General features: G+C 38.2%; 1 protein-coding gene across 2 annotated transcripts in view; it reads right to left on the reverse strand.

Moving 5' to 3' along the window:
* PTPRO (protein tyrosine phosphatase receptor type O) overlaps positions 1–27,391 on the reverse strand; it is a 241,280-nt gene that overhangs the window by 66,457 nt on the left and 147,432 nt on the right. For both annotated transcript variants that reach the window (XM_040488820.1, XM_040488819.1), the window contains exons 3-12: positions 25,844–26,002; positions 23,959–24,111; positions 21,792–22,235; positions 19,799–19,960; positions 16,034–16,230; positions 8,872–8,992; positions 8,330–8,523; positions 7,056–7,167; positions 3,105–3,256; positions 1,811–1,931 (exon numbers count right to left, since the gene is read on the reverse strand). In XM_040488820.1, coding sequence (XP_040344754.1) covers positions 1,811–1,931; positions 3,105–3,256; positions 7,056–7,167; positions 8,330–8,523; positions 8,872–8,992; positions 16,034–16,230; positions 19,799–19,960; positions 21,792–22,235; positions 23,959–24,111; positions 25,844–26,002 — 1,815 coding nt within the window. The remainder of the gene's footprint in view (positions 1–1,810; positions 1,932–3,104; positions 3,257–7,055; positions 7,168–8,329; positions 8,524–8,871; positions 8,993–16,033; positions 16,231–19,798; positions 19,961–21,791; positions 22,236–23,958; positions 24,112–25,843; positions 26,003–27,391) is intronic.

Raw genomic sequence — 27,391 nt, forward strand, 5'->3', positions numbered from 1 at the left:
AGTCAGATACTTAACCAACTGCACCACCCGGACAACCCTAATTTTAAAGGGTGTCAGTGTGAGGATTTAATTTTTGCCATGGCCAATAGAAGACAAAAAGATTTAAGACTGAGTGTTTTATGCACTGAATTATAGAGAAAAGCAACTACTGGGGAAACTAAGGAAAGACTGTGTTTTGTTTTGTTTTGTTTTGTTTTGTTTGGGATTTGCTACGAGTTTTCTAAAGCTACATCCCTACCAGCAATGGTACTCCGGGTGTTTGTGTAAGCTGCTAATAAAACACCCTGGATCAGTCTTTACCTACAGCTACACCTATAAACATATGTGGTGAGAGTGACAATTTGACACTCTCAGGAACAGACTTAGATACAGACTATAAATTAGCAGACATATGAAACAGGATGTCAGTAAGTTGCATTAAGTGTTTTGAAAATATTCTTATTTTCAATATTGCCATTCTCTATACTGTTAATTTTCAAAATATAAAAAGGAGATCTCTGCTGTGAAAATCACACATTGAAGTGCATTCATTTCTAGGTGGCCCCTCTTACACTGACACTACCCCACAACTTTTTGCCAATCCATTCTCTTGCCTGCTGCTGATTATAGACTATTATCCCTGAGGTCCCTTTATGTATCAGAAACTAAATGTATACCTCACTATGTGGAAAACTGTTGAATGTAGAAGATGTGTTTTGTGCTAAATAGTGTCACTTCCTGGTTGTATTTCATAATATAAATAATTATTTTGACACTACACTACACAATCATTTCCAACTCATTTGCAAGAATATCACACTTTCCTCATTTCCCCTCATCCACAGCCTATTATTTTTCTTGGCATGTTCTCTTTACTTTAATTAAGGTTATTTTCCTCTTTCTCTCATCACATGCAAATACATGTAGTCTCTTACTACTTATCCTAATTCTAACTTTTATTCAAGGGTCCACTTGTACTTACGCTTGCTCAGTTATTTATTCACTCCTTTATTTCCTTTTATACGTGCATGGAAGAACTACTGATTCCTTTACTGCTTGTAAACTTCAACTTTTTCATTTTAATTATGTGTAGTCATTAGACAATTCCATTATGACTTACAGAAGCACTGTATCTGAACAAATACACAGGGAATCCATATGATTTTGTTATAATTTTTTCTTTTACCTTGGTTTTACACTATAGTTAGGACATTATATCAACTTTGAAAATCAGTATGTGGGTTATTTTATCTATAAGTCTCAATCTGAGATATTAAAAAGGGCATCACATAATACTTACATGAGAAAGGAATGGTGTCTAATAGGGGTTGAAAGCACTGCACTAGATAATCTCTAAGGCTTTTCCTTTTCTAAATTCCTAAAACTTCTTCGTTTCTCTAATCTCACTAAGGATGGGGAATACTCCTGACTCCCAGAATAGCAAATATTCCATTCACAGAAACCTATATTAAGTTGAACGAGGGCGCCTGGGTGGCTCAGTCGGTTAAGTGTCCGACTTAAGCTCAGGTCATAATCTCACAGTTCATGAGTTGGAGCCATGCGTCAGGATCTCTGCTATAAGCACAGAGCCTGCTTTGGATCTTCTGCCCTCCTCTCTCTCTCTCTGCCCCTCTCCTGCTCATTCTCTGTCTCTCAAAAATACATAAACATTTAAGTTGAACATACATGTTTATGTTGCACTTATGAAAGAGAGTGAACATTTTTCTGTTATTTCATCGAATTGAAAAGACCATGACAAATCAAGAGATGCAAACGCTAGTTCTCTGGGCATGACTATTTTCACAAACACCCCCAGGTATATTTTTCTTACCTAGCTTGACAAGGCGGAGCATGGAGGTATTACTTCCTCTTTCAGTGCAAGCGGTTACTGAGAGGTTGTAGATATCTCCTGGAGGCAGACTGAGAATCGCAGTCATGACATTGCGTGTTACCTGAAAGATCCATCAAGATTGAAGGTTTAAACTTCTAATGAACTTGAACTAGAATACCACTCCAAACAACTACAGGGCTATGGTAGGCATTCTCTCCATTCTGTGCTGCTTTCTACAGTTGATTACAACCCTACGGATACTTTATTTCCTTTGAAAATGATATGAATTCCTCAACTGAACCAAATGCAAGGTAGCTCTACACGTGCACAATAAATATCAGGACATTTTTGCAATTAATCCTCTAGAATAGGTACTACTCTGATACTTTTCTTCTTATTCACAGAAAAGTTTAGAAAAGGCAACTGCTAGGTGTCTGCTGATATGTATATAACTCAGCCCTAGCTGAGAAGCTCAGAAGACACCTAGTCATATCTATAGCCACCTGGTTTCTTAACTAAAGACTACATTTCCTAGTTTCCTCTATAGCTAGAGGGAACCATGCTATCTACTTCTAACCAATGGATCATAAATGGAAGTCATATGGGCAGCTTATAATCCTGTCTACACTCTGTAAGTGCTGGGCCTCCATATCTTCTCCTTTCCTCTCCCCGCATGCTAGAATATGGATATAATGATGATAAGGTTCAGCTATGCAAATGAAGACTACACAGTTCTAGAAGAAACAACAAGACAGAAAGAATCTGGACCCCTGGATGATTGATCCTTTACAGCAGAGGTGCTCTGACAGTTCTATGCTAGCATGAGAGAAACAAGCTTTAATTTTCTTCGAGCTATGCTCTTTGTTTTTTTTTTTACAGTAGTTTAGTCTGTACCCTAACGCCATGTCAAAAGTGTAATAAAACAGGAGAAAAATCAGTATTTCCAATGTACCCAAATATTTAGGCATTGGTGATATATGGAGAAAATATCAAAACATATTAACTGTGGTTTTCTTGAAAATGTTTGACATCCTGAATAAAAACCTCAAATCATAACTTTCAATGTAAAGGATGAGTAGTTTTAACTATTAGATATCACTATTAAAGATTAAAAGGTAAACTCTCTGAAAGGAGGAATTTAATTTTTTTTACTGTCCCTTCTCCGGAGCCCAAAACAGTGCCAACTGGCATAAACCATTTGTTTAATGTTTCAATAAGTGTTTGCTTAATGGTTTTCAAGAGTTCATGTAAATAAACGTTCAGATGCCCGATATTGGGATTCAAAAAAACATACACTCTTTTTAATTTTCTTCTTTCCTTCTGCAACAACCATCCAGTGTAACATTCTAGAATGGGAGAGGTCAGTTGTGTCGTCTCCATATGTCCAACTGATATATAACAGACTGTTGAAATACTCCACAGATGTGATTTCTGGAGCAACTGGGGCTACAAGGAAGGTAAGAGGCACATTTTAGTTTAATAAGAGACTAATAATAATTAAAGTACTTACCAATAGAGCATGCAATCCCATGTAGAGTTAATTTAGAGAATTAAAATTCACACCATAAAGGGGTACCTGGTGCCTCAGTTGGTTAAGCATCGGACTCTTGATCTTGGTTCAGGTCATGATCTCATGGTTCATGGGTTTGAGTCCTGCATTGGGCTTCTCACTGACATCGTTGAGCCTGCTTGGGATTCTCACTCTCTCTCTCTCTCTCTGCCCCTCCCCCGCTCACTCACATGCTTTCTCTCTCTCTCTCTCCCTCTCTCTCTCTCTCTCTCTCAAAATAAATAAACTTTAAAAAATTCACACCATAGGATGGTCCTGGGGATCCCAGGACCTCTCAGTAACATAACGAAGGTTGGTGGTAAAAGTTGGGCACTGATTTCCTGGGTCCCCACCTTGTATGGCCCAGACACAAGGCGGCCAGACCCATCTGTACCTGAGGATATCAGGTCTTTTATATTGATTTCATAGTTAGAAGATTCCTAAAATGTTCACTTCTTTGCATCCACTTGTTGCATCAATAAATTAATAGTATAAGGCATTATCGAACTGATTTTCCAAGCAGTACTGGAAAACTTGGGGTCCTATAAAAGTATATTTTTTATTGTGGTATAGCAAAGATGTTTATAGAAATAAAGGGCAGTAAGATCAATGGTTAGAGGGGCAGAAAATAAATTATTGTTTATATAAAATCACAAAGCAATACCATTGATCATGTCTAACCAGCACCTTGCAAAAAGTAGGCTTTTAATGAATGTTACTGAAGCAAGTAGCAAGGAAGGAAAGAAGGGCTCTTTTGTCACACCACAAAGCTAACTTCTAACACTGAGTTTCTTCATTTATTTTACATTCTGACACATTTAAATGCAAATTTTTTAATGGGGAGGAGAGTTCATTACCAGCTTTATAATATATGAGCTCTGAATGTATATTTTAATTATTTTTTAAACTTAACTGATAATTCTGAAGATTTTAGGAAACACGCACACACAGTTGAATTTCAGTTCCCTGTGTGTGCTGGTTTGGACAAGCAAGTGTTCCATTCTGAGAGATGGCACAAGACCAAAGGAAATATCTGGAGGAGAATTTCTATAAACCATGAAGTGTTTCCTCGATACACTACGAGTACTCGTAACAAACATTCATAACTATGCTTTCTAGAACAATTTTTACGGAAGAGACTTGTAATATAGAGCGTAAAATACATTTCTGTAGCAAGCAAGTTAACACAAACCCAAATCGTATTTCAGAATAGTCTAATAAAGAGAATAATACCTGTGGCTTCTTTCCTCCATTATATTTCTATGTACTTCGTTATACATATGTATCTATACTTATATTTTGCCAAAGGATATTTTCTCATGTTCTAATTCTATTGAGGACAAGAAACACTTTTAAAATTGCAAACCCGGAAACGTATTTAAAATTGTATAAGTATTAACACAGATCCCCGCACATAAATAGTTAACTAGATCTTTAGATTTTTATACTCCATGTTGTTGCCTTAAAATTCAGCATATTGTTGAAAGGCCACAAGATGTCACTATTTGTTTATTAAACATAATTTGGTACACTGGCATAATTACTATGCATTTGACTTGCAGACAAAGTTGCCTAACAAAGACAGTAGTCCAGAGATCCTAATAAATCACACCTTATTCAAATATTTTATTCCTGTATCCTTTTATATCACATGATTTGGTGCTTTGGATCACAACTAAAAGCACAGGAAAGAGAAGTGTGATATCCTTGTTTGCTTTAAACTTGAGACGAGGGAAGAAAAGCAAAACGAGATAAGGCAAAGATTTCAATCGGCTTTAAAAATAAGTCTAAAAATAAGTCAGTGCCCATATATATTTTAATAATGATTTATATTATATAATTTACTTCTCACACTACCTGTGAAATATTATTATGCCTATTTGACAGATGGGAGAGTTGAGACCGTCTATATTCATATGCTTAGGTGACACCTTGAAGGGACAGTGTCAGCATGACTTAGGAGATAGTCCCAGGAGGGCTTGCTTTGGCAGCACACACACTAAAATAGGAGATTGTCCCAGGAAAAGATAAGGAGTTCACAAAGATCAATTTGTTGGAGACAACAGACTGCTCACCTAGCCAAGCAGCTCACTTATTAACCATAGAACTATTCAGACTTGCCAGGCCCATAACTTTTGCCAGGTCCCAGTCAGTTCCCAGCTCTGAAAGGCACACCTAAGCCACTTGAGTCCAGAACTCCAAATCCTGTTAATGGTTCATTTCCAGTGTCCCCCTTCAGAGACACCATAGAGAGCCTGGCAACGTGGTTTTCTGCTTTATTGCAGAGAGTTCTAAAACACTTGGTCTTGCTCTATTAGCCGGTTGTTAGGCCACATTTTGAATTCTGCCAATGAGAAAAAAGTCGAGGATCATTAGGACAATTTGCTCAAAGTCTGACAGCTAGAATTCTGGAGGGCCAGGTCTGCTCAATCACATCTTCAGATGCAAAGTCTGGGCTCTTTTCAGACATCTCTGTCTGAGGGGGAAAGAGTATTCTCAGAAAGGCAATGTCAATAAAGTTAAGCTGTATGAATCATTTATATGGTAAATGTAACTAAAATTAAGTATGCAATTATTAATATAGTCAAGAAACTCACACACTACTCATCACATAATTGGTATTTTCTACCTCTTTGATATTTTGGTAGTCTTTCACTTGTCTACTCTAGTATTACTATTAATATCTGGAACACAGGGAGCTCCAGATATTGTCTAGTAAAGGAAAGGGATATACTATGTATGTTGATAGTGTAAGAATTCACATGATTAATTTATACTTTTTTTTTTAAGATTTTATTTTTAAGTAATCTCCATACTCAACATGGGGCTCGAACTCACAACCCAGAGATCAAGAGTTGCATGCTCTACCAACTGGGCCAGCCAGGTGCTCCCACGCAATTAATTTCTTTGCATTTTCTTTCATTGATAAAGTCTGACAGAGTAAAACTAGATGTCCAGAGAAGAATATATTTTGGTAACATTTTTCTTCACCTAAACATATTTTTCTCACATCTTCTCTCAGTATAACACTAATTATAGCCTTGTAGTCCAATCAAAAGTTCCTGAAAAATCGTAGTTCAAATAGGATTCAGAAATAGTCAGTGTTTCTTTGATGAAATCCCCCTTTCATTGCCATCTCTGACCACCTCTGTTATCTATCTCTGCTATATGAAAATGAGCTAACAACTGTTTCAGTGCTTTTAAAAAAACCCCCAAGGCTTACAAAAGTTAACATGCACAGGTTACACAGGGTAGATGGCCGATCCATGATTCAAACCCAGGTCCATCAGTCTCCAAAGCCTGTTTTAACTCCTGCTCTGGACAATGCTGCCATCAGCCTGTGACTTTAAAACTTTAATTAATAAGGAAATGGAGGCACTCTAGCAAACAAAATCATTGAGTGGATAAAATCAGTTGAAGCCCAAAGTTCTGTCTGCCACATCTCTATTCTAATCGATTCCAAACAGGGGCACATAAATAAAGGACAATGACTCAGGATGAAAATGTATTTTGATTTTCAAAGACTATCATTTAAACAAATAATGAACTTTCAGAATCAAGGATACTAGCTTCCATGAGACTGAGCTTCAGTCAGTGCTGGGTGAGTGCCTAGCGCTTTCTGGAGATGTATCTCTTCAGAAACTCCTCAAAATGGCGTTCTCTCCCTGTGGAAGCCGTTCCCATAACACCACTCACCTGTTATGAAGCTTATGGTGGAGCTGTCGCAACAGCTCAGTTCTGGGTCTCCCCATGTTACCATGGTAACTCGAAAGTTGTAGTACCATGCTGGCAGCAGATTGGCTATCCTCTAAAAAGAGCAAGGAGACAAAAGAGCAAGGGGGAAAAAATCCCATTTTTGGAATAGAGTTACTTTTATTAGGTCATGAAAATTATCAATAAGTATTTTTTATTTTCCTTCCCATACCTTTTTGTATTGTATGTATATCTGCATGTAAATAGAATGATCTACAAACAGAACTTTTAAAAAAGTGATTCATAGGTATTGAGTCAAATGTTACTAATATTGGTCTCATTTTGCAGTTTCCTACGTTGTATTACGCATGTGAAATAGTACTTATTTGTAAGCGACTGTACATACACATTCCCCTATTTCTACAAAAACTGGCCTCTCACGACTTTGTGTTCTCCCAGTTTGGACCATAATCATTCATCCTTGTTGGGTGGCAAATACCAGAGACATCAACCGGGTAGAGGGCAATCATGCACTTCATGTGTGACCTGTGCCTTAGAAATTATTCCAGCCTCAGAAAGCGCAATCTTTCCCTGCTCTCTTGAAAAGCATCCTCTAGTTGCACCTGGTTGCAACAAACCTCAGTTGGTTAAGCGTCCGACTTCAGCTCAGGTCATAATCTCACAGTTTGTGGGTTCGAGCCCCACACTGGGCTCTGGGTTGACAGCTCAGAGCCTGGAGCCTGTTTCAGATTCTCTGTTTCCCTCTCTCTCTCTGTCCCTCCCCCACTCATACTCTGTCTCTCTCTCCTTCAAAAATAAATAAACATTAAAAAAGATTTTTTTAAAAAGAAAGAAAAGCATCCTCTAATAGCCTGACATCATAGGTATTTAAGTGATGTGTAGATGTTAAGAATACTCATCACTAGTGTTAAAACAGTGTCAACTAATTATTGAATGACTAACGGTAACTTTTTGTGTTTTCCTCCTAGGGACAGAGAGGGACAATAAGCTCTCAGCTCTATTAAAACGTGGATATGCCCAATTAGGGGTGAAAGCATGCTTCACATAATTATTTCTCTCTCTTTCTCTCTCTCAATCTCTCTCTCTCAATCTCTCCCTCGGAAAAAAACAGTCCTACACGCAAAAACAACTAAAAAAAATCTTGAAGGTAGCAAACCACCCATGTGTATTTACAGGTAACTTTTTCTGACACACTTGGTACAGAAAGGCAAATTTCTTTACACAGGAAGTGTGACGGCTACTTAAGGAACCATTACCACTGATGCAGTTAAGGAGATAGTCGCTGCTATTTCATAGTATGTTGTCCACTCTGATGTCATTGTTGCAGGGTTGAAATAAAACATTTCAACTACATATTTTCTGAACACTCCTAAGTAAGGTCTGCTCCAGCTCAGAACCACTGCCGTAGGACCCAAGGGATAGAGCATTAAATCCTTTATTCCTGTTGGAACTAAGAAGAAGCAGGGAAAGATGAGAAAAGAGAGCCAAGAAGAAAGGTTTAATATCTTTTCGAATGTCTTAGAAATGGCTTCAAACTTCTTAAAACTAGAGTTTTTGCCCTTCTGATATGGTCATTGAATAAATCATATTTGCCTCCGATGTTATTTTTCTGAGTAATAGTTGCTAACTTTAGACCCCAGGTTATACAACTGTAGTCATTTATGACTCTGGATGTAGAATATTGGGTGAATGAGTATGGACCCCCCATATATGATGCTAATGACTTGGGCATGGACACTGCGTCCCCCTCCCCACCAAAAGTACTCTGATAAAGTAATTCTTGAGGCTGGCAACTTACCGATAGCAAATGTCACGGGATCTGAAGGTGGGCCAATCAAAGGGCCTTTTCTTAGATACATCACTACCTGGTACTGGGCACCGGGAACCAGATTTTCAATGATAGATTTGCTTGAGTTCACCTTTAAACCAAACACCCAACATGATTTATTTAGAGGTGGGCTTTCAGAATGTGACACAGAGGCTGATACCATATTCAGGGACTCTTTGTGGAGCCGCAGACGCCTTTGAAATCCAGAAGCCTTTGCTCATTCTGGGGAAGGTCAGATTTCAAAATTAGCATGATTTATAGTTTATGTGAACACTGAAGGGAACCCGGAACATTCAAATTCTACGGCTGGATTTAATAAGCCCCGTGAACTGCTTTATACCATCAATGTCAATTTGAACCATGTACACTAGAGACACATCAGCCTCTAACCATAATCAAATCAGCAATACCATAAGGGTAGTCTGACATCCTAAATTGTAGTGTCAGCTAAAAACATACAAAGATCAGTGCAGGAATGTCTTTGGTCTCTCGTCACTAAGAAGCATATAATATCTAATTATAGAGAAGGAAATGACCTCAGAGATTATCTGCTCCAAATCTCTCATTTAATAGATCAAAACAGTAAAAACAGGAAATGGCCAAGGTCACATATTCAGATGCAGTGTTGGGACTGGAAGCCTAGTGTTGTGACCTCCAATGGCTGTTACAGGCAAGTCTGGGACTAAGCATCAAGATACAGTAGGAAATGCTTCTGAAGGCTATTGTCACCCCTTAAAATAATGTTGTAGAAAATATTTCTCATATAGATGAGCCCTTCTTTACTGTTCTTTTTTTTTTTTTTAACTTTTGGTTAGGTAACAAATACAATATAGAGAAAAACAACCGACAGATGAATGAAATGTACATTTAAAAAAATGTACTTATTAAAGTTAAATGTTGGCATGCACTAGGATTAATGGTTCAGTTTACAGGTCAAGAAATGTGACCTTTAATGCCTATGATATTGAAGACAGCCTTGCTTAGTAGAGAGAACACAGGTTCTCTATTCAGACTGCCTGAAATCAAATCCTGACTCTACCTCTTATCAGCATGGGAATTTATTTATAATTCTTAGCGTGGCTTCATGATTGATAAACTATAGATAATACTATTATATACCTCACAGGTGAGGATGCTTATATACCTCACAGGTTTCTATTGAAACTAGAGATTCAATAAAGATAATTCACTCCTCATCAATTTTTGGCCTCTAGGGTATATAACATTGTAAAATTACTGTGGAAAGGACCAGAAAGAAATCAAAGAAGAACAATAATGTTGACAGCTTACCTATGCTATAAGGTTTTTTTTTAAGCTTCGTTATGATTTTAAGAATAAATACAGAATTCATGGATATGAATTTTAAGCCTTTCTAATACCAGAAACTGATTCTACACAATAGGAATTGTATAACTTGAGTTGGGACAACTTGCTCTAAATGTAAGTAGGGGGAGCAGCATACCATAATTTCTTTTCCAGTAACTTAAACAAAATAAAATGAAGTTGAATTCATAAAATAGCATTTCCGCCCCTTCTTTCCTACTCACTCATACCAGAATTTTTTGCCCATGTTTTACTTTTTTAAAAATTATTGTTATTTTTACAAGTCTATTTATTTATTTTGAGAGAGACAGAGACAGAAAGAAAGAGCATGAGTTGGGGAGGGCAGAGAGAGAGGGAGACAGAGGATCCCAATCAGGCTCCGCACTGAGTGTGGCTCAGGGCTCCACCTCGTGACTGCCAGATCACGAGTTCATGACCACGGAGATCACCACCTGAGCAAACATCAAGAGTTGGGCGCTCAACTGACTGAGCCACCCAAGTGTCCTTGCCCATGTTTTAGAATGTGAATTCTGCTGGAAGCCATCTAGGTAAAGTTAGCCAACTAGATATTCTCATCTGATGGAGCATTTCCTGAAGAGACAAACTATGAATAAGAATGTGTATGCTGTGCACAACTAAGCAACATTGGCTTATTTCTTTAAAATACATTTTTAAATGATAAAACTAATAATGTGCATTGCGAAAATTATTCACCCAACAGAAGAGCAAATGAAGTTAACTGGCAATTTTTCTATCCTCCTTCCCCCACTTCCAGCATTTTGGGGGACAATCTTCCAGACCCTCCTACACACATATATAAATCAACAATATTATATTGAACCATATAGGTGTTGTGTTATCAATGTCGCTCCGAACTTTCCTTTAAGACTTAACAACATATTATGCACATGTAGGCATGCCTGTGAATGTTAACCTAGCTCATTAATCACTCCTTTAGAATATTTAGAATAGCAGGACAGACAAAGCGTAGATTACTTCAGGGTGGTGTTAAATCTCTTTGGTTTGATAATATTTTAGGCAACTACTTGATTCTGATTATTCAAATGACTACCTGAAGTCATAGCCACTTAAGTTTGCCATCATATTTAATATCCTGAGGGTATTTTACTATTGAAATAAGTAAGAGAAAGGCAAATATAGTATGATTTCACTGTGAGGAAACTAGAAAGCAAAACAAATGAACAGACAAAACAAAACAAAGCTCATAGGTATGGGGAACAGAATGGGGGTGGCCAGAGGGGAGAGGGGTTCACAGGAGGATGACATGCGTGAAGGGGGTCAAGAGGTACAAACTTCCAGTTATGAAATAAACAAGTCACGGGGCTGTAACATGCAGCGTGGTGATGACTATAGTTAGTAATATCGTATCGCCTATCTGAAAATTGCTAGGAGAGTAAATCTTAAATGTTCTCAACCCTAGAAAAAAAATTTTTGTAGCTTTGTATGGTGATGGATGGCAACTAGACCTATTGTGATGGTCATCTTGCAATGTATGTGACTCTTGAATCATTATGCTGCAACCTGACATTAATATAATGTGATAATTATACCTCAATGCAAAACATATGCCATCATAATAAATTCATCCTAGGGACAGGATTCGATTTTTTAATAAGAAGCAACTATGTGTATATACATCACACTACTAAAAAAAAAGGAGAAGAGGGCAACGGTGTTGCAAATAACCTTGGTAACAATTAATAAACACCAACTCCTTTCTGCCACCCTGATTTCGAATATTTGCTAAGCTGCCAGCTGGTATCTGTGCTTTTATCCCTCCACACTCTTTATTCATCTTGGACCACCTTGGGAGTAGGTACACTGCACTCTACTTAGTAAATAATGTGTATAATATGTATTTTATTCTCCAGAGGATCATTCCACATCCCCTTCCCCAATTTTCATCCCATCTTTGCATTTCACTATTTCCTCTCTCCCTTTCCCAGCTCACTTGGTCTCCATTTCAGAGAATTCTGTTCAGCCCAATGCCTCTCCAATGAGGCACCAGTCCTTATCCCTCTTCAGCTAAAGAAATAGGAGGAAAGATGTCTTAGCACAGGAAATACATGCAGACTATTAAATAACAGGGTGTGTAAATTGTTGGAAGGCACTTAGGGACCAAGGCAGATCACATTAAAAATAAATATACAGGGGCGCCTGGGTGGCTCAGTCGGTTAAGCGGCTGACTTCTGCTCAGGTCGTAATCTCGCAGTCCGTGAGTTTGAGCCCTGCATCGGGCTCTGTGCTGACAGCTCAGAGCCTGGAGCCTGTTTCAGATTCTGTGTCTCTCTCTCTCTGACCCTCCCCTGTTCATGCTCTGTCTCTCCCTGTCTCAAAAATAAATTAAAAAAAAATAATAAAATATACATACATATATTATGTAGCGTTTTTTAATCCTGAAATTTAGGATTGTGTGTGAGTCTTCAGAGAAAGTACTGAGAGCACGTTTACTTTGAAGAATTGACAGGGTCCTTTATGTATAACACTGATGGAGCACACTTTATGTTCTTCATATATTTATGAATGAAAAGCACCACGATGGTTGTTAGGGGGCATGCAACGCAAAACACCCTTTTCCACAAACATTTGTTGCCCGCAAACTTATACACAAAACAACAACCAGACATGAAGAGCACATGTGGGATTTGGACAAGTTCAAATTAATGGGTCCATGGAAGGCCAGACTCTAAGCCTCATGAACTCAAGGTTCGAGTCAAATTTCTTTTATTTCTAGGATCTTGCACTAGGACCCACCTAGCATGCAGAAATCAGCGGTGGTATAAGGGAGGGTAACGGTACTCGGCAGTGACTCTCATGGATGACCTGGGTGATATATAAACAATGATCCTGTGGTATAGTCAGTGGTAGATGCCAAGTAGGGAGAGTGAAAGTATCAAATAGTGAAACATTATCTTAATGTTAATACAGTAGTCCCACCTTATCTGCAGGGGATTCTGTGTTCTAAGACCCCCAGTGGACGCCTGAAACCATGGGTAGTATCGAACCCTGTATGTACTCTGTTTCTTCTTATACCTACATACCTATAAACCTATTGTAAAGTTTAATTTATGAATCAGGGACAGTAAGAGATCAACAATAACCAATAGTAAAAACAATTACACAGTATACTGTAATTAAAGTTGTGTGAATGTAGTCTGTGTCAAAATATCTTACCAGACTATATGCTCTCTTCTTATGGTGCCGTGACACGATAAAATGTCTGTGTGATGAGACAGAGTGAGATGAATGACGTAGAAACTGCGACCTATCGCTAGGCTACTATTGACCTTCTGACTATATGTCACAGGAGGATCATCTGCTTCTGGCCCGTGGGTGACCATGGGTGACTGAATCCATGGAAAGTGAAATCATTAATAAGGGGAGGGACTACTGTATGTGTTTAGCCTTAGAATCACTCTTATTTTTGAGCTGCAGGAAATCTTGAATTTCCTGTTGAATGCAATCACAGTACCACTGCAGACAGAATTAAAGAACTATTAATTTTTTTTTTTCTGGATAACAGTTGCTTTAGGAAATAAGCCCAAGTCAGACAGGTACTGGTGATACTGTCTTCTGGATTCTTTTGATTAATGGCCACGTGACTGCAGGCCAGTTTTTGAGACTTTTTGAATAATGTTTTCTCGTCTAAACATATGTGTGTGCCTGTGTGTGTGTGTGCGCATGCATGCGTGTATAGTGAGGCAATGGATAATGTTGGTGTAATAACAAAATCTTCAAAATGTTCCTTTGGTAATTGAGATAATGCCTCACACAGTGAGGTCTAGATCCCGGGTCTAGATCCGGGCGAGTCTAGATCCCGCCCTCCATTCTAAATATTGGCCTTCTTGCCTGTAATCCTTAACAGTTTCATGTTTGCATCTCAAGAAGGCACTGTCAAAGTACACTTAGACCAGCCTTTTCTGGCTCATTTATAATTTACAAACTCTATCTATACCGTTAGCCTTTGGCTTCTATGCAAAAGATACATAATTTGTACATCAGATGAAGGGCGAAGCAATGTACCTTGGAGCAGTCAAGTTCTATGTCATGTTCTGTAAGAGAAACAGATGTTTCTAGCAATGTAACCAGTCAGCCGTTTCCGGTAGGCTCAGGAAAGGAAGCTAGTAAACTGCACAGTGAGTCGTGATTACAAGTTAATCTGTTTAGCATATTTACTCCTTAATTTAATTGAAGTCAAGGGGTAGCCTCATCCTCAAGTAAGAGCCTATCTCAGTACTTTTAAGTCTTTCTGGCACTCCAAAGGCCAGATTCCTAAATTCATCTTATCAGTTTCAAGTTTCTCACTCTTTGAATTTCATTAAATGCCCTAAAAGCTTTCATATAGCAACTGTTGTATTTGAGTATTATATTTCTAGTGTATGACACACGAGTTGATAATTTTACCTGTGGGGGAGTTAATATTCTGTTTGTAAGACACCAAGAATCAGTACATTTGACCATATGAAAAAATAAAACCAAGTTTTGGGAAAGTACGGCTGGGCACCAGGCTCTCTGTGGATACTTCTGGGCGACGGACTGCAGGATCTGCCCCGGGGCCCACGTGGCAGGGTTTCCCTTCGGATGGATGGTTGGGCCTGAAAGCTCACTCTGGTAGCCATTCCCAGAACTAATGATTTGCACCCCATTTCCACTTGCCCTTCATGCTCCCTTGTGCTCAGCTAAGTCCTATTTCTCCTTCAAAGCTCTCCTCAACGGGGCACCTGGGTGGCTCAGTGGGTTAAGCCTCTGACATCAGGCTCTGTGCTGAGAGCTCAGAGCCTGGAGCCTGCTTCTGATTCTGTGTCTCCCTCTCTCTCTGCCCCTCCCCGGCTCCCACTCTATCTCTCTCTCTCAAAAATAAATAAACATTAAAAAAAAATTTTTTTAAAAGCTCTTCTTAGCTGCGATTAGTGAAGGGGGAGTTTTTGTCCTTTCGTACTTTTAATTTTTGAATTAGTTTTCCGGTGAGCATGAATTATTTTTTGTAGTTTAAATAACAAGAAAAAGAAAATGGAAAAAGTAAAACAAACAAACAAAAATTCCCCGGAATCTTCTGCTTGGTTTTCTCCTTGCCAGGTAAAAGTTTCTCTGGCCAGTTTTCCCAATCCTCTCGCCCCAATCCATATTTACTCATGCCCAGCTCTTTCTTTCTGTGAACTCATAAGGGCTCCCTGGGCCTTATTTTATACTCTGCAGTAACTGTATGTTCCCTTATGCTCTGTTCTCACTAGATTATAAACTCTGCAAGGGGCAGATGCATAGAAATTATCTAGATCCCCAACATCTATCAGAGTACCTGCCACATCGTAGGTCTCTTTTTTTCCCTTAAGTTTTTTAATGTTTATTTTTGAGAGAGAGAGAGACAGAGAGACAGAGTGTGAGCAGGGGAGGGGCAGAGAGAGAGGGAGACACAGAATCCCAAGCAGGCTCCAGGCTCTAAACTGTCAGCACAGAGCCCAACGCAGGGCTCGAACTCACCAGCTATGAGATCATGACCTGAGCCGAAGTCGGACGCTTAACGGACTAAGCCCCCCGGGGCCCCCCCCCCCCCACATCGTAGGTCTCCTGAATGAGGCATGGAAATAAACGGGAGATGGTAGTCCTGAGAGGGACAGGGAGGAAGACTGTCACTGAATGTCACTGAAGAGCCATGCACACTCATGCCCCGTGCACAACGCACCCGGGGGAGACCTCAGCACAGCCTCTCCCACCGGCCTCCTGGCTCTCCCTGTCTGACTGTGCCACGGCAGGTGAATGAGCCCGTCAGCATTGTTTTCTGTTCCTTTACCTGAGTGCAATACTGCTTTTCTAGCCTCTGGCTCTCCTTTTGTTTCTGGCAGGTGAGTGACACCACAGACACAATGGTGCCATTGTAGTTCTCTTGGGAAGACGTCCAGGACATCAAAGCGGTGGTTGAGCTTAAAACGTGGACGCTCACATGCTGGGGCTTCTCAGTCAGTTCTTCGATCCACTCTCCTGACGGGCCTGAACATTTCACATAAGAGCACAAGGGAGGTGTCATACCGAGCTGGTTGAGATAAAAGAGTCTCCTTTTAAAAATCATGTTGTTCTCCTTTGGCCCTTACAAAGATACTCAAAGTAAGACCGGCAGATGGACCGGCACGTCTGTATGTTCTCTGCCCAGCTGGTCTCACCACTGCCCGAACAGCAGTGGCAGCAGCAACGAAATCAGTTCTAGGGACAGAGAGAAGCTCTACGTCAGCTGTTATGTGCATCTGAGGTGACGCTGGTCAATTCTCCACCCGGGAGAATCTACTTCTCTTCTAACAAACACTGGGTGGGGCATTTCATCAGTGTTTATGGTTCCTTTGCTGTTAGGACCCTCGGTCTCTAGAAATAATTACTTTGAGATTCAAATTAGCCTCGACTGCCATCGTGTGAACAGATTTTAAATTTGGTAACAGCAGGATCAAAGAGGCAGGGTGTGACTGTATGAGAGAAGAAACAGGCAAACGGGCTGGCTCAATTATAGAAGCTGCCTGCAATCCGGGTGATCATTTGAGGGTCGCGGCGGGTTCCTCATTATAAAGTATCAGCATAGAAATGCCCACCATTAGCTTTGTTCTCTTAAGTTTTTAAAGTGGTTATTAGCACAGTGCCTGACACATAGTAAGGACTCAAGAAGTGTCAAGATGGTTATTATCTACAGAAAGTCCTTGTTGAAATGCAAATGCACAACTTTTCTTTATTTGCTTAGGATACACTTCTGAGTGTCTTCCTGGGCTGGAACCCATGAGGGGAAAAGAAGGAAGTGGCTCTGCAGGGGAGAGCAGTCTCCAGCTCACAGCAAAGGGGGCAAGGGAGATAAAGAAAATAAAAAATGACCATAATAGTGGTGGCAAAGAGACCTGGCATTCACCATGTATCAGGCTCTGTTTGAAGCTTTTATATGTTTACATAGTTTAATCCTTTCATTTTCATGACAGACCTATGAGATAAGTACTAGTACTCCTTCCACTGTCAGATGAAGAAACTGAGGCAGAGAAAGGGAAAGTAGAGCTGGGATTCATACACAGGAAGGCTGGTTCCAGAATCCATGCTCTTAACACCTCCATGACACTTCTGGAGGCACTATGAAAACATTGGTTTGGAGACAGGTACGTTGACCCAGACTCAGTTTTGCTCATTAGTGAGCAAATGACTGGGCAAATGATTTAACATCTCTGAATCTCAGATGGATAAATGGCCAAATGGCCAAATGGATAAATCATAGAATGTTAGGATTGACAACTTTAGAGATCCGATACCTCATTTAACTGATGAGGAAACTGAGGCCCAGAGATGCAAATGGCATGTCCAGTGTCACAGAGCTAATAAGTGCTTGGGGCCCAGCCCAGACCCCCCCGTCTCCTGGGTCATTGCTTTGTGACAATTTATCATGATGCCATCTGTCGCTGAGATCAAATGAGATTATACGTGTTAGAGAACTATGTAAATGTGAAGTGTTAACACTGTTATGAAGATTACTGGGGTAGCAGGTGCACAGAGAGCCAAAGTGGGAATAAGGAAAATAAGTTCACTTATTTGATAATCAAACCAAGGTAACAGGTCATTGCAGGCTACATGGAAACTGACTTTGCTAGCAAATATTCCTAGGTCTAGTCCTCACTTGGACGCTTGGGAAAGTCATTAAACTTTCCATGAATTAGTTTTTTCCACCTGAAAAATGGGGGTAATTGAAATGTAAGGCTATTGGGGGACTCATATAAGTTTCTACCTTACTTCTCATCTCTGAAGGAAAACGTTCAGAGCTAACATACCTAGAAATCATAATGCAACAAAAAAAAATAAATCTGAATGAAATGTAATAAATATTAATGTCATAGCCTAACTCCCACCCGGTTTGGATCAGGAAAATGGTCTGTGAATAGAATTTAGCTGGTGTGAGACTACACTGTGTGCAGGGGCTTTCTCAGGTAAGTATAGTATTTATATCTACAGTGTCCTGTTTTAAACTAAAGATATATATACAGTACACTTGAATGACCCACTACTGCAGAATAGAATATCCTAAGTGCTACAAATATTATTCTTTTATTGGCAGAGAAAAAACAAAAATTTTAGTGCCTTATATTTTTCTAGATGAATATTAATAGGTACCTCTTTGAAATAATTATATTTTGGAGCAATTCTGACACATTCTCAATAGCACTAGTCAATTTGGATACTCTAGGGCAGAGTGCCTGATGCATGAAAGTAGTTCAGTGAATTACTTGTTGGTTGAAGGTACAGCAGAATTAATAAATCAATAGTATAACCCCAGGCTAGGATTTTGTAATTTGGTATGAGAAGCGAGATGTACACATATAAAAGAAATCGAGAGAAATATCATACACAAATAAATTCTGTATTTTGTGCTGAGCACTATGAAACACAGGAGCAATTCAGAGAAGGGAAAGCCAAGCGAGGTTAGAATAGGTGAGGGAGTGTTCCTGGATGCTCTTCACACTTGCGGTGGACCTCTACTGACAGGCCAGGAAACCTTTTGGTTAATGAGACATTGTCAGGTTCAGAAAAAATGGAATACTAAACTTTGTCTTCATTCTCAAGTGACTTCAGGTCAAAGATCGATGTGCAAACAATTAGGACTAATCTTTCTGTATATCTAACGGATCTTTAGGCCTCTTATCAGGGACGGCATTTTTGGTTTCTTAAATAGAAATGCTACATGGGTCATTTGCAACATTTTTCAGCTGTGAAATAAGCTGATCTCTTCCCTCTACCTCCCTTCTCATTCTCCCACCCACCTTTCTGAGGATTGACGAAAGGTGGTATTTTGCCTTTGGAGAGGGTGATAAAGTATAGGGTGGCCATCCTTTTTGACGAGCGGTTTTTATCCACTGCCTCCTGGTTTTTCCTTTCTTCTGATCGGAGACACATCTAACTGCTTTGAACTGATTTTTGACCTCTAAACCTCTGGTGAACATTCAGATTAGGTAAAAGCATTACAGACACGCACAATTTGTGCAGCTTTTAGAGGTAGTAATTACTTTACTCTTGCCCCTCATGGAATCAGTAGCAGCCACCCTAAGACTTGGCACCGGGGCTTCTAGGATGCTCTAGCTTTGTCCTCTTGTGCCAAATTTATGGCAACCACCTAGGTCCCACTACCGATGAATCTTTGTTTGTCCTTTGAATTGTATAAGCTCAACATTCTAGCGAGACCTTTCACATAGTCCAAAAATATCAATTTTCTATACGGCCTTAAACAAAAGTCATATTTCCTAAACAGTGCGTCCATGTCCTTGGAGAGTTTGCGATGGCTAGTGTGGAAAGTCAGCTTAATAATGTTCAATTATCACAATAATAAAAAAAAATCTGTAAGCTAAACCTCTGAGTAGGTCTGCTACTATTAAACATACATATATTTCCTCTGCTGTCAAAATCTCATGGATCTGGGCCTCCCCTGACCGTGAAGATTTCTCAGGGTCTCTGAGGTTTGATGAATCATTGATGCTGGAGCATCATTAATCTCCCCGGTTCCATTGTCCTAGTCCCCCTGTAGGTACAACATAATCCCTTTGGTACTTACTGATATAAAAACTGAGTGATTTTGCTGACTGACTTTTTCGAGTTTCACAAGATCCTGAGGAGCTAAAAGTTGTTACAGATAACTTATATTTCCCAGGCTCCTTCAGCTCTGCGACAAATTCATGCGCTTCTTCATCCACTGTCAAATATTCAGTAAAGTTTTCTGAATCATATGTAAAAAAGAGAATATATATGAATTAGAATCTGAAAGGGCCTTGAATGTAAACAAGTCAATTAATAAAAAAAAGTAGTTTTTAAAATATTGTTTCTTTCCTTTTGTCACGTTATATTACACATCTTAATCAAAGGTGCTATAAAAAAAAGATGACTAAGTATTCAAATTGGTTTTCATAATACTTTTAAATAACCAAACTAAAATTTGGCATCGAAATCAAGAAAACTTAGGGATTCTCCTGTACGGTTTCCCAACATTATATGCACACAAGAATAGTAGAATGTGAGGAAAAGATCAAAATAGTTGACTTTTTCATCTAGATATAAGGAATAAAAAAATAACAGGCAACAAAGTATCTTATAAATTCTTGGTGGTAGTATTAAATATCCAGAAACGCCTTTAAATAAGCTGAACTCTTTCTAGTTAGAAATAATTCTTCTGGGCAGATTTTCTGACACTTGCAATATGCTTCCTTCATCTGTTTTCTTCCAGAACTTCTAAAAGTAAAAATGATTTTTACATTGCTTCAAAGTTCATCTCCTGCTGCTTATTACTGCATTTGAAGTTGTTCTCACCCGTTGGTGACTACAATAGCCTTCAACAGAACACATTGCAGTCACATAAAAGCATGACTGAACCTGCACAGAAGTACTCGTTTAAAAAAAAAATCTGAGTTAAGGGATCCTATTTTCCATAGAATATATTAAGGAACGGAAAAATAAGAGACAAATAAACTAAGGGCAGACTAAGACAGATTACTTTATACAAGTAATTCCAGGCAAATGTGAAGACTTTTGACTCGAATAATTGGAAATGACAAAGGATTTCAACTTTATACAATATATGGGTATGGTTGATTGCGCTATAATCCAGCATAGAGGAATCCACAGCTTTTGATATCTTCCTCTATTAAATAAAATAAGAGCAAACAATATATAATACATCAGAGTCCATGATACTAATGCCCTACTCTGAAATAAAGCTATTATTTGGAACTTCAAATTTTGCCAACTTGACAACTTTTATCACCCAAACTACTGGACTGGAAAGTATAAAACAAAGAATGTTATTTTAGAAACAAAACAAACAGCAAATGACTATAAAAATCTACCAAACAATTTGGATGTGATTCATGACCCAAGTTTACTGAAGGCCATGGCCGTTTTTCTTACGGTAAGGGCTAAAATACAAAGAATGGCTCTGAGATGCTGGATACATGAACATGAGACACAATACAGCAGCTGTAGTGAGACTATCAGTTGCTGTTGCGTTTTCTATTTTATTACCAGCTCCTCTTCAGGAAAACATGAGTGGTACTGGCTCCAGAGGGGCGCACACCCTAAGGCAAGTAAGAGTCCCTAGATAAGCAGTACACAGGTCTGACCCCTTTGGGAAAGCAGCCATCTTGTCAGGAAGACTGTTTTGCTGCATGCTTCCACAAATTGTGTCCTGGAAAACAGAACATCTCTCCAGGATATTTTGTAATTGTGATGGTTACAACTTTAATCAAAATCTTTCCAAACGTAAGGTTTCCCTCAGCGGCCGGGGGTACGTGACATGTTGGGCAGTGAAACGTGTCCTGTTGTCAAAACTTGCAATTTATACACTTCCCGAACCTTGGATGCTGATCCTACCTGTTCAGTTTTGTTTTCTAATCTCAGTCCATGTTGCTACTCAATTAGACTCTTCCCTTCCTTTACCATTTATCTTGAAATCTTAACTACCAGCAGTCTTTTTTTCTAAATTTAGTTTGAAAACATTTCAATTTCCTTTCCTTTGCACACCGTTTGCTATTTTCACTGATTTCCTATTACGTTACCTTCTCTTTCTATGTGGATATGGAACCCATCAAAGGCAGTGGGTGGTTTGGGTGGTAACCAGTTCAAAATCATTTGTACAGGAAAAAATGAGAAGGAGCCTGATGTTGATTTCTCAGTGTCACTGAGTGTACTGTTATGTTCATACTCCACGGGAAGTACGCTGACAAAGTCATCTTCGCTTTCAGGAGCTGTCGATGCGCTGCCCCACCAGTACGGCTGGGATGTAGTTTCGTAGTCACTGCTGTTAAAATCAGGCCAACCAGAAGAAATGTTGCCAGAGGGCATTTCTGGGGTTTCATCTGTAAAACGGAAGAGTCTGTCTTTTCCCATTGTATCTTGTGATCTCATGAAGGATTCCTCTGGGAAACTGCCACTCTGCTCTTCCCAATTGTTCTTGTTCAAGTTTACAATGCGAACTGAGATATTTCGAGGTGGGTACGGGGCTGTAAGGGAGACAATGTTCATTCTCGAGTGATTTTTAATTCTATGACAGCAAATAGTTATTCGTGAGTCAAATATGCAAGCGGATTTACAAAACAGAGGTTCGTTTTACTACTACTATATAAAGATAATCTACATCGAGAACTACTGTGGTGTCAAGTACCCATTTATCTAAGATTTTGTGCACGATGTATTCACACTGGTGTATCACCACTCATATTTCAAATACAGTAATGAGTGATAGTATGCTTGTCCAACAGGTAATTTCACCATGCCCAAAGCAGAGCTTTGTAAATATTCTTCGGCTTATCAAAATCTCCTTTTAAAGCAATTGAGTCTCGCCACTGGATCTTTCTTACCAGCAAGCAGCTATAGTGTACTTTAGCTATCAAGATAAAAATACTCCCTGTGACACAGCTGCGCTTAGAAAAGGTAAATACATGTCTCTAGAAACAATAACACACATGTTAGAAATATGGCTTCACACCTTACCTCTCTAGAATGAAACATATGAGCCCAAAATCAATTTGTGAATTATGGAAGTATACTTTTCTAGAGGGAGAAAATTGTGAAGGCACACCATATGGTCTCTACCTGAAACAGTTTCTACCTATCCTTCAAAGAGCAGCTTAAATATCACTTTGTCCATGAATTTCTAATAAAAATTAATCTTTCCCTCCTCTGTGCAGTTATATAACTTTGCACCTTTTATGACATTTATCACCTTCTGCCATGTATGATTGCCATTTATATTGTATCTCTACCATTTTTTTAGGACAGGGAACCTATCTCACCAGATTTTGTCTACATCTCTCATACTTAGAACAACTTCCAGGTAGAAGTCACTCAATTGGTAATGCTTCCTTAGTTGAACTGAATAATTAAAAATACAAATAGACTCTTATTCGTAAGTGTTTTATTTGTAAGTGTATTGTAGCTGAATAATTAAAAATACAAATAGACTCTTATTTGTAAGTGTATTGAGGTGAATAACTTATTTAGCTGAAATAATTTCTTTGTCTTGGTCTAATTAATGCAAATCATAGCATCTTAGAATTCAGATTGGCAGGGCCTCAAGGGTGATCTATTACAATCCATTCCCAACGTTCATATGAAAGGCATCTCCAACATTCATAATGAGTAATTTAGGCAAAGGTAATGTCATTAGGCACAGGTAATGTCAACTATATTGGAATTCGTGACAGGCATTGAGTATGTGCGTATTTATGTCCATCCATCCATCCATGCATCCATCCCATAACCGTGCTTTGTATTAGTGATGCTACTAAAATTAAACACTCCAAGTTTTAGATACACATGAATCCCAATATTTTCCTTGAATAATCTGATATTCTGTACTAGAACATCTCTTATCTGTTTATCTGCCATATGAGCATTTTACCAGGTTATAGAATAATAGATGTCTACTTGGTCATGTTAAATCACTTAATTGTAACTTTTAGTCATATCATGTACTATTTTCCAAACCAAGATTGTAAGTCTATGATTACATTGATATATTTTAGATTTTTTTTTTTTTTTTGGATATTTTACTCACCTCTTCTTACACTGATAGAGAATTTGTTTAATACTATTACAAATATATATGTATCTCATTTCTTAGCTCTGGAACAGAATTTTTCTTAGAATGATAGAATATTTATATGCAACAAACATATAACTTAAATTGTTTTTTCACTAAATTTGGTTCTTCAGAAGACTTACCAGTTCTATGTTGTTTGGGTTCATGACTGACTCCACTGTACTCCACAAGGGTACTTTTATTAAAAGTTGCCTCGGATACCAGCTGAAAAGTGATATTACTATAACATATTCCTGGCAGCCAGTGATTAAATACTGTTTTTCCCTTAAAGAAATCTGCGAAGAAAAAAAAATCAATTACATTGCAATTCTGGTCTCCTAAATGCCACATCTGTTTAGGAAGTTCTAAACAATCATAATTAAATTGCCATAAAATAATATCCCCTTCAACTTCTGGCATGGTCAGTAATACAAACTTGGCATAAGGTTAGAGGTGAAAATTTGGATCTTTCGATCCAAAATCCTGAAAAGCTTTTTCCACAAGAATTGGATACAATTGGAATTAAATTTTTATTGCAGGGACATTTGGTGCATTAAATGGAGAAGATAATATATAGAAATTATCGAGATTAGGTTTATGCTAGCCATTTACTTTATGATAAAAATCAAAGATAGTTTGCCACTTTATGACTTAGGAAAAAATAATTTTATAAGACATGTTTTCACTAGGCTCACTTGTAAAAACTGGCCCATTCTTAAAGTAGAATGGTTTATCTGCGAGTTGGCAGATAGCACTTGATCAAACACAGAAGAAAATACAAATCTGGATTTCATTTGGAAAACACTAGGAAAATAATAAATTTAAGATTCCAATCCAAATCAGGAAGAAACATGGCAAAGAAACTAAAAATATCACTTATTGAACTAAAAGCCAAAAATAGTTTAAACAATTAATTAACTTAAAAAGGAGAGCATATTAATTAACTTATTTTAAAACTGCTGGCTTTAAACTCAACAAAAATTCCACAGACCACATCTCAGTCATTCATGAACTTGGATTTGCAGGCAATCACTAAGCAAATAAGGTTCCGTTTATTATTTTGCAGATAATCTGTTCTCATGGAAAATAAAAAATGTGATTAATTTGTGGAGTTCATGACTATATTTATTTCATTTTTTAAAGTTTCAAAAACTATAAAAATCGATGCATGTGTTTTAAACAATGTCTCATAAAAATATTCATGGAAGAAACGAGTTTGTAAAAGCAACAAGTCAAAAGGACACTTTTCTGGATATCATGCCCTGTGTAGTTTGGGACCCATTTTCCACCTCCCTAATACATGTTTCCAGTTATAACCAGCCAACAGAGAAATGTTACATGTCGTATCCTGAGAGTTCTAGGTTCCTTTCCTTCCCAATTCACTCCCAATGGAGCTGAATGCTCCTCTTCCACCCTTCCTTCTCTATCCTCCTCTAAGAGTCTACTCAGAGAAGTTGAGCAGGTTTTTTTTGAGATTGATTCCCATAGGATTGTCTTTCTCCTTTCCCATCAAGACAGTACAAACAATGAAACCAACTTTTGTATTTTAATGCATGAAATCATTTAGCTGGTCATACAGATAAAAAATACATCCAAGGGTACACAAAAGCATTATCATTTGCCTTTGAGAATAGTCTTGGACCACCTCCAAGTCAAACTTGGTGGAAGGTGACTTTCTAGCTTCTTAGTTCTAGAAATGCCCTTCTAACACACCTGGAAGGAAGTGGTAGGGTGACGTGTTTCTAAGCTTAAGTTTGAATTTATTTCTTGTACCAGACATGCTGCACATATAAAGTGGTAATAATTTGAGTATTTCTTATGCTTATGCATTGCACGTGGCTCTAGCAAACCAGATGTTCTAAGATTCATGACAACAAGATTTTCATTAATTAATACTTCTTTGTAATGGTTCTTTCATGGTCAGATAGTGAATCCTGAGACCTCTTTAGAGCAAGAGAGAAGACCTTTTGGCAAACATCATGTAAAAAGGAATCGTTATCATTCAACACTGTTCCTTTTGCCTCTTACCTTTATATAGCATTGTTCGGAAGTCTTTACCTTCCCAGTAGCTTATGTTTACTCTTGTGAAAACATTATATTTTTCTGGATAATGAATTTCAAACAGGACTCCTGTTTCAGGAGAAGGTTTATAGTCATATATTGAAACACTGGTTACAGGTAAGGGTTCTGCAGAAGGGAAGTACATGGAGAAAGGGGAAGTGGAGGAAAAGGGACAAAAATCATTATCAGTACTTGAAAGTAGTAAAAATTATGCCTATCAAAACCTTATATACTTTTATTATCCATGAGCATTAAACTGCTGCATACTTATGAGCTGACTGGTCTACTTAGCAGTAACTAACAGAATACATTTATAAGGTGTTTTGTGCCTTTCAAAGAACTTTCATATTCATTTTTCCACTTGCCTTTGCAACAACCCTGAGATCTAAGATGAGCAAATGTAAATACTGCCATTCAACCGATAAAAATAATGATGATGATTCAGAGACTTTAAATTATTTGTTAAAAGCAACTTAAGTATGTGGCAGAGCCAATGTCTTCAAATTCCTAGTTCATTTTTCTTTTTTCCAAGCCAAGAAAACTTGATATTAAAAACAGACCTGCAGCAGAAAATACATCTGGCCCTGACCAAGGATAAATGTTTATGTGATCTTTTATTTTTGTGTGTGAAATTACTACTTATTTTTCTATATTAAGTATAAGAATGCAAATCATCCTAGGTTGTGAGAATCATAATTTATGGTGTTTATCAAACCTCTCTTCCTGCAGAAGTTTGAAAAAATGTTCATTTATATTTCACTTGACTTATTAATTCATTGCAAACTTTTTAAATACTCATTTTTTAAAACTGCAATTTGGGCGCCTGGGTGGTGCAGTCAGTTAAGCGTCCGACTTCAGCCAGGTCACGATCTCGCGGTCCGGGAGTTCGAGCCCCGCGTCAGGCTCTGGGCTGATGGCTCGGAGCCTGGAACCTGTTTCCGATTCTGTGTCTCCCTCTCTCTCTCTGCCCCTCCCCCGTTCATGCTCTGTCTCTCTCTGTCCCAAAAATAAATAAAAACGTTGAAAAAAAAATTTAAAAAAAAAACTGCAATTTAATGTATGTGTGCATCTCCTCCATAACCCATTCTTCAGCAAAAATCTTGTAAAAAAAATTGAACTCCTGCGCCCCTCTTATGGTGCTGTTGGATAAGTTTTACTTGAATTCATTTTATTCGAGAAAATCTTTTAAATAACTTAGTTTGGAGTCAACTATTGTATTACAGAAAAAAATAAATTTGATTCAAAGTGTTATCATTAGCAATTCTTGGAAATCATCTATAGTCCAAAGGGAAGCAATATCCTTACTTTAAATTTTACACTTTTAAATTTTCAATTTTGATACCATAGGACATCAAAATTTAATTTAACTTATTCCACAATTATCAAGTACCTACCTTGTTTCAATCTACTTTGTCTCAACCAATGAAAAAAAAATATTTTTCATTTTGCCCTCCAGGATCATAATCTATTTTAGCTTTTGCTTTTGATTAAAGAGATCCAGGAAGGATTGAAGCA

Source organism: Herpailurus yagouaroundi, unplaced genomic scaffold, assembly GCF_014898765.1.
Source record: "Herpailurus yagouaroundi ecotype Mexico unplaced genomic scaffold, PumYag 166, whole genome shotgun sequence".
Taxonomy (NCBI): Eukaryota; Metazoa; Chordata; class Mammalia; order Carnivora; family Felidae; genus Herpailurus; species Herpailurus yagouaroundi.